Raw genomic sequence first — 15,109 nt, forward strand, 5'->3', positions numbered from 1 at the left:
ATATTCCTTAAAATTATAAAAAGTGTTTAACTAGATGTGTTTTTAGCACATAGTAAAATATAATCATCACTTCCATGATATTGACAATAAACTCAATTAATGTAATGAAGATAATAATTGGGATCATCTCCTTAGTTTTTGTGGAGAGTTTTAAAATATGCAAGAAAGGAGGTTGGAGTTATTTCATATCATTGGATCACACTGAGTAGGCTATCACCTAAATTCCTAATCCTTTCATCTTTTTTCAAAACATTTGCCGTTAACTCCATCCTATATTTATGCTTATTTATACTTTTTTAGACCCAGAAATAGGGCTTTAGGCATTATCTTTACCAAGTTTTATCTGATTAGATTGGGTTTGTCATTGTAAGCAATGAAGATAAGAATTTTTGGATTATTTCATGAAACATTTTGTTAGGTGTGTCATTTTTATCTTTACTCAAATCATACTAAGGACTAGGAGCTCCTACCACTGGGTTCTCCCAACTTGGTTGACATTAACTGATCCTGTAAATCTGTTTATGGATGTTCAACTAACATACTTATTCAAGAAATTTTTCTCTTTCTTTTTCTTTTTTTTGGGGGGGATGAGTGGGGGAACAGTCTTTCTCTGTTGCCTAGGCTGGAGAGCCATGGCGCGATCATGACTCACTACAGCCTCTACCTCCTGAGCTCAAGCAATTCTTCCACCTCAGCCTCCAGAGTATCTGGTAGTACAGGCATGTGGCACCCAGCTAATTTTTTTTTTTTTCTTTGTAGAGATGATTTCTTACCATGGTGTCCAGCCTTGCCTTGAATTCTTAGGTTTAAGCCATCCTCCTGCCTCAGCCTCCCAAAGTGCTGGGATTACAGGTGTAAGCCACCATTCCTGGCCAAGAAATATTTATTGAGTACCTACTACATGACATGCACTACTCCTCTAAGACATACGTACCCTATCCTTTTCAGTCTAAAATTCCCATTTGCTGCCAAAAAGAACATGTTTTGAGTCCACTCTTCCCTCTGGGTTCTCTTAACAATATATACTCAATCTAAATATGAATTTTTTATTCTAATTTGGAACACATTTGCTCTTAAGCATTTCAAGGCTTCCAGGTGCTAAACCAAATTCATTCATTTTCCTTTTTGGCTTAAAATTATTAATCATTCTAACGTGAAATTACAGGGTTAGAGTAAACATTAGCTAATCATAGGAGGTAAAAATAATGGGCCTAAAACTAAATCTGGCAAACGATGCAATAATACCTATTGATTCTCTCTAATTTCTAATCTATGCTTTCAGTTAACATTCAATAAATATTTCTTAAATATCTTCTGCATGGTGCAGGTCAATGTTTAGGTTTGGAAAACAAAATGGCATTTTATTACTTATGTTTACCAGAGCTAATCCTGTTTATAAGCAATGCTAGTTGCTAGCTGCAATATAAATGCTGGGATAGAAGGTAAGGATAGCAAGAACACATTCTACCCCTTCAGAAAATATTTTCCACTGACGTCATATATCCTGTTGCTGATGCCTAAAATTCCACCACAGGCTCTAGTAATAAAGATCCATGAGGTCTCAAAGTGAACTGTTAGGTGCCTTGAGGATCAGGGGTTTGGACTCACAGTTACACTTTAAGTGCAGTAAATCAGGGGCCCCAACCCCTAGATTCAATTGTCACAACAAAGTACCTGTTAGGAATTGGACCAAACAGCAGGAGGTGAATAGCAGGCAAGTGTGTATGGCCATCTAAGCTCTGCCTCCTACCAGATCAGCAGCAGCATTAGATTCTCATAGGAGTGCAAACCCTATTGTGAACTGCGCAGGCAAAGGATCTAGGTTACATGTCCCTTATAAGAATCTAATGTCTGATGATCTGAGGTGGAACAGCTTCATCCCAAAACCATCCCCAACCCCCCAATCCATGGAAAAACTGTCTTCCATGAAACCGGTCCCTGGTGCCAAAAAGGTTGGGAATCGGTGCAGTAAATGAAAGAAGTGTGGATTATATAAACAATAGGATGAGGAAACCATGGTGAAGAGCCTCACTACCATCATGTCCAACTTCTTCCAGAAGCATTCCTGGGCAGAGATGAGAGCATCACTCTACATGTACACTTTCTGCTCCTCAGTGATCATGTCTGTCTTACCTGAGTCAGAATCTCCTTGACATCAGTCCTGAGATGAAAGCTCAACCAATCCCTAATCCAATTCATAGGAGATTGCCCAGACACTTCCTTATATCTGGATTACTGGAAGAGCAAAATCTATAATGATCCTGATAATGGAAAAGCTAGAGGTAGAGGATATAACTGTCAAAAACTGCCTGGCAAAGCAGATAGGCAAGGTAGCAACTGAGAAAACTTCCCAGAACAAGTCCCTTCCCAGGACACCTCTGCATCCCTCATTTATTTTTTTGTTTCTCTAACACCTTAAATGTATAATTTTATTTCATTTTATTATAATATTTTGCCATCCCTATCTGCCTGCTAGAACTTTTAGGGGAGAGATTTTATATTATTTGTCCTTTTATTTTCAACACCTAATACAAACCTGGCAGAGAAGAGATGTTCAGCAAATATTTGTTGACTTGAAATATCTAATTGAAAATTACAATAAGATTCAAAGACATGAAAAAACACAAATCCTTAGTGCTTTGTCTATGGTTCATTTGCTGCATTATCTTGATCCCTGTTTTTTCCTTTGACAATCCTCTTGAGTTAAACTGCACCCTCCCCACAATTAAAATGCAAATCCTAGCTAGCGCGGTGGTTCGTGCCTATAATTCCAACAGTTTGAGGGGCACAGGCAGGCGGATCATCTGAGGTCAGGAGTTCAAGACCAGCCTGGCCAACATGGTGAAACCCCATCTCTACTAAAAATACAAAAATTAGCCAGGCGTGGTGGCAGGTGCCTGTAATCCCAGCTACTCAGGAGGCTGAGGCAGGAGAATCAACTGAACCTGGGAGACAGAGGTTGCAGTGAGCCGAGATTGCACCATTGTACTCCAGCCTGGACACTAAGAGCAAAACTCTGCCTCAAACAAACAAACAAAAAAAATCCAAATCCCCCCAGGGAGTGCGGGGTTGGAGAGGAAGGCAAGCTTTTGTCAATCATTGAACACCTGAGTGTGAACCATTACTAGGATCAATTCAGAGAGGCTAGCTGGAGAGAAGCACAGGAGTGGCACACAGAACTGCTCAGTATAGAGGCCGAGTGATAGATAGCATAGCTGAAAGAAGCCTGAGAAGTCAAGGATTCCCAAGAACTTTGTGAAGGAAGTGGAGTAAATGACAGTGAGATAAAAAGAGAAAAACAAAATAAGAAGGCACATAACTCTAGTTTCAGCTGATTTTTTTTTTTCATTTCACATAGTGGCTCTGATGTTTGGTGAATGTTTGTTACTCTACCTACAAAACATAATGGAAATCTTATTGTCACCTTCACTGCTATAACTTGACCATAGCCACCATCATCACTCACCTAGACTGTAGCAATAGACTTCTAAGTTCTCCCAGCTTAAACTTTCACCCTCTCATGATCTAGTCTTATTTAGCAGTGAGATAGTTAAGACTGTCACTTATCTATTTGAAACCCTCCAAAGACTTCCTATCTCACTTAAATTAAAAATCAAAGACTAAAGAGTAGTCCACAAGACTCTCCTACAGGATCCGGCTCCCACCTACATCTCCCCCTGACAACCTCAACAACCTGTTCCTCACTGCTTAGCCCAGAATATCTTCTTTGTACCTGTCAAGCACTCTCTGGCCTCAGAGCATTTTCCTCGCTATACTCTCCTCAGGAGTATCACCACCTTGGATGTTACCTTCTCAAAGAAACCTATCCCAATACCCCAACATAACTTGTGACACCATCCCTTCTCTATTTCCCTTGAGAATCAGGGCTATCCATTTCTCCATGACACATACGATCTTCTGACACACACGATAATTTACTTATTTGGAGGGGTTATGGTTGATTGTTTCTCTTCCACCAAAGAATATAAAGTGTCTTTGAACAGGCATCATTGCATATTTTATTTGTTGCAATATCCTCACAGCTTTGAAAAGCACACATTTTAAGTAATCAATACGTATTTATTGAATGAGTGATTTTCTTGAACCCAGATTAACTATTTTAGCTCATGCAGACACATTCCATATTGCTCATTTTCCAAATTACATGTGGTTCTGCGGAAATGGACAAAGTCACATACAGACTGCTGCCACTAAGTTTTCAGTGTGATGTATTTGGGAATGTTTTGATGTCTTAAAGGAAGGAGACTTTTGTGAATAAAGTTATAAAGTTTTATGAAATATAAAATAGCTCTCATCTTGTTCCCTAAATAAGCTATATGTCCAAATAGCTCTAAGCCCAGGGCAGGCCCATCAATGGAGACTCTTTATAATTGGAACTAATCTTCAGACTATCTTCAGTAAGTGGCAGACTCTATGAGACTTTGATATAATGCTTATCCCAATTTCCATATGGAGCACCATAATAATTCACTAGGATAAAAATTTAAATTATTTCATAAACGAGGGCAAAACAGATTGGGGACCCAGACACAACTCTGGGTGAATTTTGTAATATCCAGTCTTTTCCAAGTGAAAAAAAAAGTCTCAGGCAATACAGATGTTGGCCAGGCATGGTGGCTTACGCCTGTAATCTCAGCACTTTGGGATGCCAAGGCAGGTGGATCACTTGTGGTCAAAAGTTCAAGACCAGCCTGGCCAACATGGTAAAACTCTGTCTCAACTAAAAATATAAAAATTAGCCAGATGCGATGGTGCACACCTGTAATTCCAGCTACTTGGGAGGCTGAGGCAGGAGAATCACTTGAACCCAGGAGGCAGAGGTTGCAGTGAGCCAAGACCATACTACTACACTACAGCCTGAGCAACACAGTGGGACCTGTCTCAAAAAAAACAAAAGGGGCAGGCTGAGCAGCATTCAGACCCATCCTGTCTAAAGCAATGATTATAATGTGACATAGTATTTTAAACTACATCCGAATTTAACATATCATAGCGATTATATCACACAAATGCAAGCAGATTCAGAACCTTAATGTTTTATCTATGAAAAAGAAATATCAAACACACTTTATATCTGAATTTAGCTCAGCATACTATGATCGATCCATTTTATTTTAATCTCAAAGGACAGTAGGGCCCAGACTTTAAACTAATATCCTTCAAGCATTCATGTTTTAATTAGATGCCATCTGTATTCTATGATTCCTATTATTTCAGAATCTGGGAGTGAGTAAAGCTGACCTAAATCTAAAGTTCTTTGATTTCAAAAAGAGCCCTGTGCTCAGCTTAGCACCACACCGGAAGGAGCAAGACAAGAAACAACCCATGAAAGCATATAAATTCTTCGACATCACACAGCTTTTGTCTATTTCTTTCTATCATTCTATAAAATAATGTTACCAATTTAAACACTAGTCAAACATCAAAAGAGATCAGGGTAAGACTTATCTATTCCACATCCATTTTAATACGTTTTTTATACTCAAGATACTATTTCTGAAAATAATAGATTGCAATAAAAAAAGTAGGCCGACTTTCTGATTTTTACCTAAAGAGATAATACAGCAAGATGCAAGGAGGAAATAAACATGAAAAAGAATAGCATTGACTCATAGTCCGTACTATTCTATTTTTGCAGAAGTTATTATAAATTTTACCCATGATAAGAAGCTTTATTTTTCTGTTCAAAGAAATCGATTGATATTTTTACTGGCAGTTAAATTATAATCATTCTTCTTATTTTCCTGTTCATCAAATTTACCTTGCATTTCTTTGAGTTTTCTTTACTTGGAAATGTTTTACAAAGTAAAAAGCAAATGCTGAAAATTTTTCAATGTTGGGTGCAAGAAGAAAGCCCAAAAACAATAGGTCTTCAATAAACAGGCCTTTAATGTATCAAAAGCCCTTTGGGGCTCACCCTCTTCCAACTCTCTGACTGTATGCAAAACAGGAGAAAGCATAAAGTGCAATGAAACACACACAGAAATGCTTTGAAAAAGCTTCTAGAGTAAAATCACTTTTCACAAAACAAAAAGAATAAGTATATGGCAGCATGGTTTAAAAAATGATAGTTAATGCACTCAGGAAACAGTAACGATTAGATTGTCAGTTCTTTTTAAATACTCTACAAATACATTTTATAATCACATATATGTATTTAAAATATAATAAGCAGGTCAATTTACCTCAAATAAGGATTTTCAATTTAGAATCACAGAAAAAGTTAAATTTTATCCATCTCATTTGCTTTGAATGTTTAAAATGCAAGGACTTAATCTCCAATACATTTTGTAAATGAACCCAAAATTATATAAATTGGGAATTCTGGTTATAATTCCTTAATAATGATTTTCTTCATGAGAATTATAAAGTCAGACTAAATCGCTAACATGAGTTATTTCTTTGTAGCAATAAATCGTAGTAAGAAAGAACACGGCTTCAAGAATCAACAGACTTAATATTATATAAATGTCAGCTCCGTAACAGACCCATGACCTGGACAATTATTCACTGAACTTCAGTTTCTTGGTGTACAAAATAGGGAAAATAGTATTATCAACTTCATATAGTTATAAAACTTAACTGATGTAATCCATTTTAATTAATTTTTCAACTATTTTATATACTAGCATAGTTCCTGACTCACAGAAAGCATTTGATATTGCTGCTATTATTACTATCAGATTATAAGGCCAATCGTCTTACGTCTCCACACACAGCCTTCTGGGATCATCTTCTGTATATTTGGTCAGGTTGTTTTCCATTTCTGAAATGCCAACTTCTTTCCTCTTCATTAAGTTAAATCCTAAATATTTCCGACAGGCCTGACTTTTTTTTATAACTTCCCTTATTAACCATGTTCCATCACATTACTCCTGTTATATTGAACTCAGTTGATGATTATTTATAATCTGACTTACACATTTAATTTTGCCTTACATTGGTTTTCTAGCTGTATTGTAGTTTTAATAACTGTATGTAGCCTCTCCAAATTGTGTATGTTTTTTCTACTGATTAAAATTGAATTGTTCTAAGACAAAAAAAAAAAAAAATCTCTTACTTCCCTTTAAAAGAAACCACACACACGCCAAAGAAAGCTAGTGTAGTGGTACACACATAGTAGGTATTTAATGCATGCTTGTGACTTGAATTGTATTGTGACATCATTTACAAGATAATGAGGGTCACTTTATCCCTTCAACATGACATTCATCATCTGTAAAGTGACAGTGAAACATACTCTCCATGGTATTTCAAAGCTCTAAAACTACATTATTTCAATGTACTGAGCTGAAAATCACTACCCCTTCTTATGCAGGCACTTTAATTGTTTTATTTTATTGATATAACAGCTATCAAATTCTGGGTGTGGGTGATCCACAATCTGAGTTACTTGAGAATAGTTGGGAAGCCAGCATGCCTTAGTGTAGAGTTGCCTTCTGCTAGGAGAATGGGCTTGACTATGTCACAGGCCTGGATCTAAGATAATATTCCATTTTATATTAATCCTACTATTCCATCAGTACAGGATATTTGGATAGATGCTAGGGTCCCTGTTAATAAACCATGAGAAACATATTATAGTCCTGAATCTCAACTATTTTCTTTTAATTCTGTCATTAGGGCCAATGGTATAATAATACTCTTGGAGTCATAGATATAAGACATTAGGAAGAGAAAGAGGATTTTCAAAATCAAAGAATTTGACTGAAACACATAATTCTATACAGATTATAATTCATTTACACATTCAAGTATACCAAGTCCTGGTACCCTCTTGCACTTTTTCTTCCTTCTTGTAGGAGCACAATTAATACTATAATTATTGATTTCTGCCTTGGGGGGAAAAAAGATTCTTCCCTGTTTCAAAATAAGCATGCACCATGCAACATGCAAAAAATACCTTTGATTTCTTATTTTCTGGGCCTGTTGACATGGACAATGCACAAGGTGAAATCAGCTCCTCTGTTCTTGTTAGAGATATGGGAAGTGATGGGGTTGAAACAGGTGACCTGTGGTTGGGGGTGCTGCTTTCGGATTTCCCAAGTCTTGAAGGCAGGGTACCACTGCCACAATGTGGATGCAGAGCTGAGGGACTGAGCTGGGGCACCAGGGTGGGCAGGTTGGCACGAGGGAGAGAAGAGGACCTCAAGTTGGGAAGAGAGGCAGAGCTAGCACTGGAGATAGGGAGTGAAGGAAGAGCTGAAGGACTCAGTTCCTGGCCAGATAGTTGGGATGATGCTCTTTTAGATCTGTTTATCAGGCTTGAGAGAGCTGGGGAAGGATGGAAACATTTCTCTGAAGAAGAGAACGTAGCTCTTTGATTAATAGGAGGAGACAGAGAAGACAAAGCAGATGAGGCTAATGTAGAAGGGTAGGTGTGAATGTTTCTGGGGTTTTCTGGACCCCTGAGGTCACCATCCTGTTTACTCTTCAAAGAGGAAAGAGAAGAGCTTGGTGGAACAGGAGGAAGACCCACAGAACTGGATGCACTGGTTTGTAGCAGGGAAAGCATGGTATTGTTCTTCAAAGTAGGTGATGGTGTTCTCTCTACATTCATGGAAGCAAGGCTGCTACTAGGCTGTTTTGTAGGAGAGAGGGAGGGCGCCTGAGAAAGTGGAGTAGACTTGGTGAAAACAGGCAGGTGAAAAGATTGCTGGGTCAACTCAGAAACCTGGCGTTCCCCTTGATCTGGAGACCCGGCTCTCAGGGAACAACTTGAGAGAGATTTTTTAGGCGTTGGTGGGGTCTGCTTTGCTTTTTGATCAAGTGTGAGCGAGGAAGAGGCCGGGGAGTTGAGAGAGAAGGTGGGACAGGATGCAGGGGAAAAGGGTCTTTGGTGGGAAGGGTTTGACTTGAGAATGGCAGTGAGAAGGGCAAGCCGGGAAGGCACCGGGGATTTTACCCCTGACTTTGAAAGATTTCCACTAGATGACATTTGGCTGCAGATGGTGGAAGAAGAGCCGTGGAAAGAGGAGGTAAATGGTTTGGGGCTCGGAGACAGTGAATGCGTGACAATGCGGACTGGTATGTACAAGGCTGAATTCGACTTCAGAGAAGCACTGGAGGACGGTGGAGGAGAAGAGGTTCTCGGACTTTCTCCGCGACTAAGGACATGCGAGGTTAAACTTGTCTTCTTGAGAACTTCAGAGGTCAGTCCAGGCTTTGGATCTGCCGCAGTTGAACTGGGTAAGTTAGAACCTGATAGTTGAGTGGAATGGGGAAACAGTAACGTCGAGGAGGTGCCCTTCGATGCAGAAAAGGGTGTAGAGTGAGCAGTAGTTTGAAAATACGTAGCTGATTCTTCCACCACGGCCCCACTGACATCCAGCCTCCTACTGTGGAACTCCTCTAGGACAGAGGCTCCCTCGAGGTTAACTGGGTCGGGTGGTGCGTTCGGATTAGTTGGAGAAACAAAGGAGAAAGCAGGTGGTTTACAGGCAAGCTGCTCAGAGGTAGTGGAAGAAGAAGTTAACTAGAGGAAAGAGAAATAGACAGATTGAAATAGGACATTATTTCTGAAACGATCAAAATATTCTTGTCACTTGTGCGATTATACAAACAATTTACACAAAAGGAGGCAACTTAAACCTCCGTAAAAATGAAGGAAATTCTGTTTTGCTAATGAGGACTTGCTTTGAATTTGAAATAAGATACAAATAAGCTGTGAAGTATTACATCCTATACCTCATTTATCCCACAGAATGAAATCAATATAAAATTATATTGCATAGTTGGAAGATAATTCGTCGACATCATCTAAAATGGTTATCTTCATTTTGAATTGTGTGATTTGGAAAGATTTAAATCACCATCAGTATAAATTGCAAATTTCACTTTGGAAAACTATTTTCTTCTGTTGTAAGAATATAAAGCATGATATTATAATAACGACTACAAGCCTTAAAAAAATTTTAACACACTTCAAGGGTTTAAAATTCTAAGTTTCTACTACTTAACTCCTACATGCTGTGAACTTGGAAAAGTGCCTAGAATTCAAAAGATGAAACACCCAATATCAACACAGAATGATAAATTGAGGGAGTGAAAGCAAAGCCCAAATTAGACAGGAAGTTTTAGCTTATTTTTCCTAATTATTTGCCAGAATGAATATTTAACATGAACATACAATGAATATTTAACAAATGATTTGGGTTATGCTGGAAGAAATAGGCTCTCTTGTATCAAAAGAAGCCAGAACACTTTACAAATATAATCCACCTGAAACAAGGAAACCCACCAATCCAAATAAAGAGGAAATAAAGAAACTAAATAAAGCGGAAATAAAGAACAATTCATCATTTTACGAGAGAAGCTAGGGAGAGCCTGTGAAACAACTGGACGTAGGTAGCCTTGTACCATTTTAAAAATCATCTAGTACTTTAAGATAAGTACTGAAGTTATAAATATTTAGAACACCTTTTAAACAGAGGTTTCCCTTAAAAGTCATTGATTTGATTATGTCAATATATAAAAGAAATATAAACATGCATGCCTAATAAAGAATTTAGGGAATATCAATCATTTAAAATTTCAATAAATATTAAGATTTACATATAGATGTTGCATTAAGCACATAGCAGGAAAATGTATATAAACGTAACAATCAAACTTAGCAAAATCTTTACAAATAAAGTAAAAGATATTTATTGATTTTGCTTATAACATTTTCAGATTTCCATCAGACCTAATGCAGAGGTTTTCATGTCATATAGTTTTAATCTCTAAAAAATTTAAAACTGGCAGATTCAAGCAACTCATCCCAAACTTCCAAGTTTCTAAGTAAACATACCCAAAATAGTCCTTTCTTTTATATATATATTTATATGCATCCTTGCAGTATGGAAGAATACATACATTTCTTGCTACATAAATAATACCTGAATATTTTAGCATAACCCAGAATATGAGAAAATCAGATATAATTGAAAGTCAACCAGAATTGAATCAAATGGAGGAAGAAAGCTTAGCAATTCACTCTTATAAGTTTTACTTAGAAACAACGCTGCTTAGCCAATGTTTATGTAACTGATTCATGTGGTTAGAGATATATTTAAATCCAAACACTACTAGCTGGGCAGCTGAATGTTTCTGTCACTACAAGCATGACAATGTCTTATCTGGAGTTATGCAATCATTTGTAGTTAAATATGTAATTAATGTTTAAGAAATTGTTCTCTTAGGGTAAATAGTATATTCAGATTTTTTTTTAACCACAAATGCAAAGTCTTCTCTAATTGCTTCCTATAATTGATCTCTCCTAATGAAAAGAATATAGAAACAATTCTAGACTGTGTAGTGTGTCTTTGCTTGTTGTACTATGCCTAGAATAGCTGTTTGGTAAAGAATTCTGTAAATTAATAACGGCAGTCACAAAACTCTCATTACCTTTTCAGTTCTGCTGTTTCCAAATAACTTTAATGTATATGACAAACTCAATTATTTGCCCTGATTATTCACCAAATTATCACTATGCTAAGACCATAGAGCTGTAATCATTAGCGTCTCATTCAGAGGAAAAGATTAACCTTTCCAACTTCCTCAAAACTATGGCTTCTAATGACCAAACATTCTACTATATTAATTAATATTTTACCTAATATAAGTATCTCAGAATTTTATTATACTTTCTAATATATTTAAAACATTGATTTTTGAGGAACTTCTAAGAGAAAGGCTCTGAAAAGTCTAAAGATGTTTACCATGTTTATATTAGTCTGCACATAATTTTTATATTTTCTTACTTAATATATTAATAAGTATATGCAACATATTCATTTCTAACTTACAAATATACCACAATATTATCCTAATTTGTACTAATATAAAAATGTGACACCATATTTTCTAAAATTCTCAGGAGTGAAGGATTCATTTTTTAATAAAAAGATTGATTTTTTTGAGTTTCCCTAATTAATAAATTTTTAAAAAGAGCAAGTAAAGGCATGAAAATATGTATACAGAAAGAAAAAATGGGCACCTGTCAAATTCTCAGTCAGTAGCTCAGAATCAGTCCTTTATTTTACCTCTTCCTGTAAATCCCTTTATTAGTGATCCCAAATTTCCCTATTGGCATCTATTTAATACAAATTATTTCCATCTCTTCTTCCTCTACCATTCATAACCCTCTATGTTGTTCTCAAGGTTTGTTACTGATACTCTAACTCCTTCTCCCTTAAAGCTGTTCTAGGTCTTCTTTACCATTTATTTCTTACCTCATCTGTATTGATTTCTTTGCTTTAAACACCTCTCTAGACCTACCAATGACCATGTTTTCCAGTCCCCAGAATTATGCTGGTTCCTTGAGTCCCCCTTGACATACACTCTCTCAAAAGTCATTTTCAAAACTCTCTTCTCCTAGAAAGGCTATCTGGAACTCTGGAAAACATTCACAACAATCTCACTAACAGAAGATGCAATGTGCCCCTATCATTAGGTAAGTAGATGATTCTAATCATAAATTCACCCTCAGATCCTATAAAATAGAGACCATCAATTATTTTAACAACCAATCTCTATCGTAGAACTGCCTTGTATTTTTACTGCCTGTAAATCTAAAATAAACTGCTCCTGTGTATATTCAGTTTTCCCTGATGTTTCTATGAGATTTCAAAGCATCTGAATAAAAACTGAAGTGACTGATCTGCTACCTAGTATCCTGAATACTTTCTGAGATTCTGACAGCACCAGATGTGGATCACACATAGCTGTGCTCTTCCTCCTGAATCTGTACAGCTACATGAGGCAGAAACCCTAGATTCTCCCTTGTCGTCACATACCAATCGTCATATTATGGCAGCTTGGCCTCCGAAACTTAACTATTATTGATTTGTCCTCTTCTCTCTGATGAATGCTTGTAATGCTACAGGGCAGATTCTCAGCCTTTCTTACCTGAACACATTAAATAATCTTTTCTGGTATTCTTACTTCTAGTTCACCCTATTTAACCCATCACCAGATTGAACTTTTAAAATCTGATGACCTATGCTCAAGACCTCATCATTGTTTTCTTTGTGTCTATCATGAACTAAAGATATTTCCTTCATGACAAAGCCCCTCTCTTGCTATCCAGTCTCATGCCCCCATCCCCTATTTTTTAAGTTTCAGTAATACTTTGTTCAATCTCAACCTTCTTGCCAGCACTGCCAGCATTCTAGCTATTGTGGTTTCTTGCCAATCAACTTGGCAAACCTTTATTCTTAGACCAATCCCAGCAATTGCCATTATGTTTCTAGACCTAGTCTACTAGAAGTTGCTATAAGAAAAAGAAAATTGATACCAGTTGTTAATTGGCAGGACCACGGCACCTGTTTTTCAAACTGCATCCGTACAAGGGCAGCAGCCCCAGCCGAGTGGGTCTGGTTTCCCCTGTACTGAATTTCCCTGCAGAAGGGGAGGCTTTCTCAATTCATGTATGGGCTGGGTGAGTCACTGTAGATTGGTTAAAGCATGGGTTCAATGTCTGTAGTCTCATCTCGGCCCTGCACCTCTCCATTTTTTGGTTGGTTGATTTGTGTTTTCTTTTTGTTGTTATTGTTTGGACCTTGGCTTCCTCTACTGTTCTGATGAACAGTTTTCCAAAAACTTAACGTTCTCCACAAACCCTTAACCTACTGTTTCTCCCATTATGCTCAACAGATGGCCTAGATTTCTTTACTCCAAGGAAAATTGAGATTACCAGGAAAGCGAATTTTGGTCATATCACCTTCATTCCCTTTCCCTCATTCTAAGGAAAGATGAATGAAAAACCTTTAACTTTTTAAAAGGTGAATTCTCCTTGTGTACTCTGAATCACAGCAACTCTTGCCCCCTTAGGAATCTCATTTCATCAGTTATTCCTCATATCCTATGTACTTATCCTTTTTAATTTTTTCCTAGCTCCCTGATCCTAACATAGATATAAACCAGAAATTCTCTCAATCTTTTAAAAACCATGATAATAAATATCATGGTGGTGAATAGTAAAAGTACCCCCAATTCTCTATTCTTTTCCATTCATTCCATCATAAACATAAAGTCTTTCATTACACCTTTTAATCTGGATAGCCAAATGACTTGTTTTGGCCCATAAAATATTATCAAATGTAATACAAGAAGCAGTATCTTGAAAAACACTTGTGCATTGAGGCTTACTGGCTTGTTGAGTGCAGAACATTGCCATAATATGAATGAGCTCGGGCTAGTTTACTGGAAGATATAAGACCATATCTCAGCAGACAACTACTCAGCCACCAGACAGCTAATCAGCCACCAGCTAACCCCATAGCCAATCACTGATATGGATAAGTCACAGCAAAGATTAACTGAATCTAGCCCATATCTGCAGAACCACCTAGCTGAAAACAGCCCAAATAATTGACCAAGAAATTTTTGAGCTAAATAAAATATTGTGTTTTAAAACGCTAAATGTTGGCATGGTTTGTTAAGCAACAAAAGCTAACTGACAAAAACAAATATATACATACATATCCAAAGCTCTTTCTGGATCTTGTATTTTCCATAATTACAGGCCTATGTTGTTTTCTTCTCAGTCAAGTCTGTACAATATAATCACTGCCTTGAGTTTCTTATTTCTTGTAGTCAACACACCCAAAATGACTACCCAGAGTCCCAGCCTTGTAGAATTCCTTCCTTTTAAGTGTGGGTGGAAATGGTTACTTGCTTCTAACTGATAGAATATGACAGAGGTGAAGGAATTTTTCAAATGTAACAAAGGTCCCTAATCAGGTGACTTGTTAATTAAATGGGACATTTATCCTGCATGGGTGTGACCCAATCAAGTGAGCTCTTTAAAAATGAAAATAAAAATAAAAAAAGGTCTTTGGAATTAGAGACTCAAAGCAGCAGAGATACTTTTTCTCTGTTGCTGGCTTTAAGAGGCAAGCTGCCATGAATTCCACAGCCTCAAGGAAATAAACTCTGCCAACCTGACTGACACCTTGATTTCAACCTGGTGAGAGACCCTGAGCAAAGAACATGGCTCAGCCATATCCAGACATCTGAGCTACAGAAACCAGGAGAAATAGGCAAATTTGTGAAGTCACTACATTTGTGGTAAGCTGTTATACAACAGAAAACTAATACACTT

General features: G+C 37.2%; 1 protein-coding gene across 1 annotated transcript in view; it reads right to left on the minus strand.

Annotated features, from left to right (window-relative positions):
- The window catches only part of MLIP (muscular LMNA interacting protein), a 202,831-nt gene that overhangs the window by 77,330 nt on the left and 110,392 nt on the right, over positions 1–15,109 (minus strand). The window contains exon 4 of the mRNA XM_023222970.3: positions 7,925–9,496. Coding sequence (XP_023078738.2) covers positions 7,925–9,496 — 1,572 coding nt within the window. The remainder of the gene's footprint in view (positions 1–7,924; positions 9,497–15,109) is intronic.

Source organism: Piliocolobus tephrosceles, chromosome 5, assembly GCF_002776525.5.
Source record: "Piliocolobus tephrosceles isolate RC106 chromosome 5, ASM277652v3, whole genome shotgun sequence".
NCBI lineage: Eukaryota > Metazoa > Chordata > Mammalia > Primates > Cercopithecidae > Piliocolobus > Piliocolobus tephrosceles.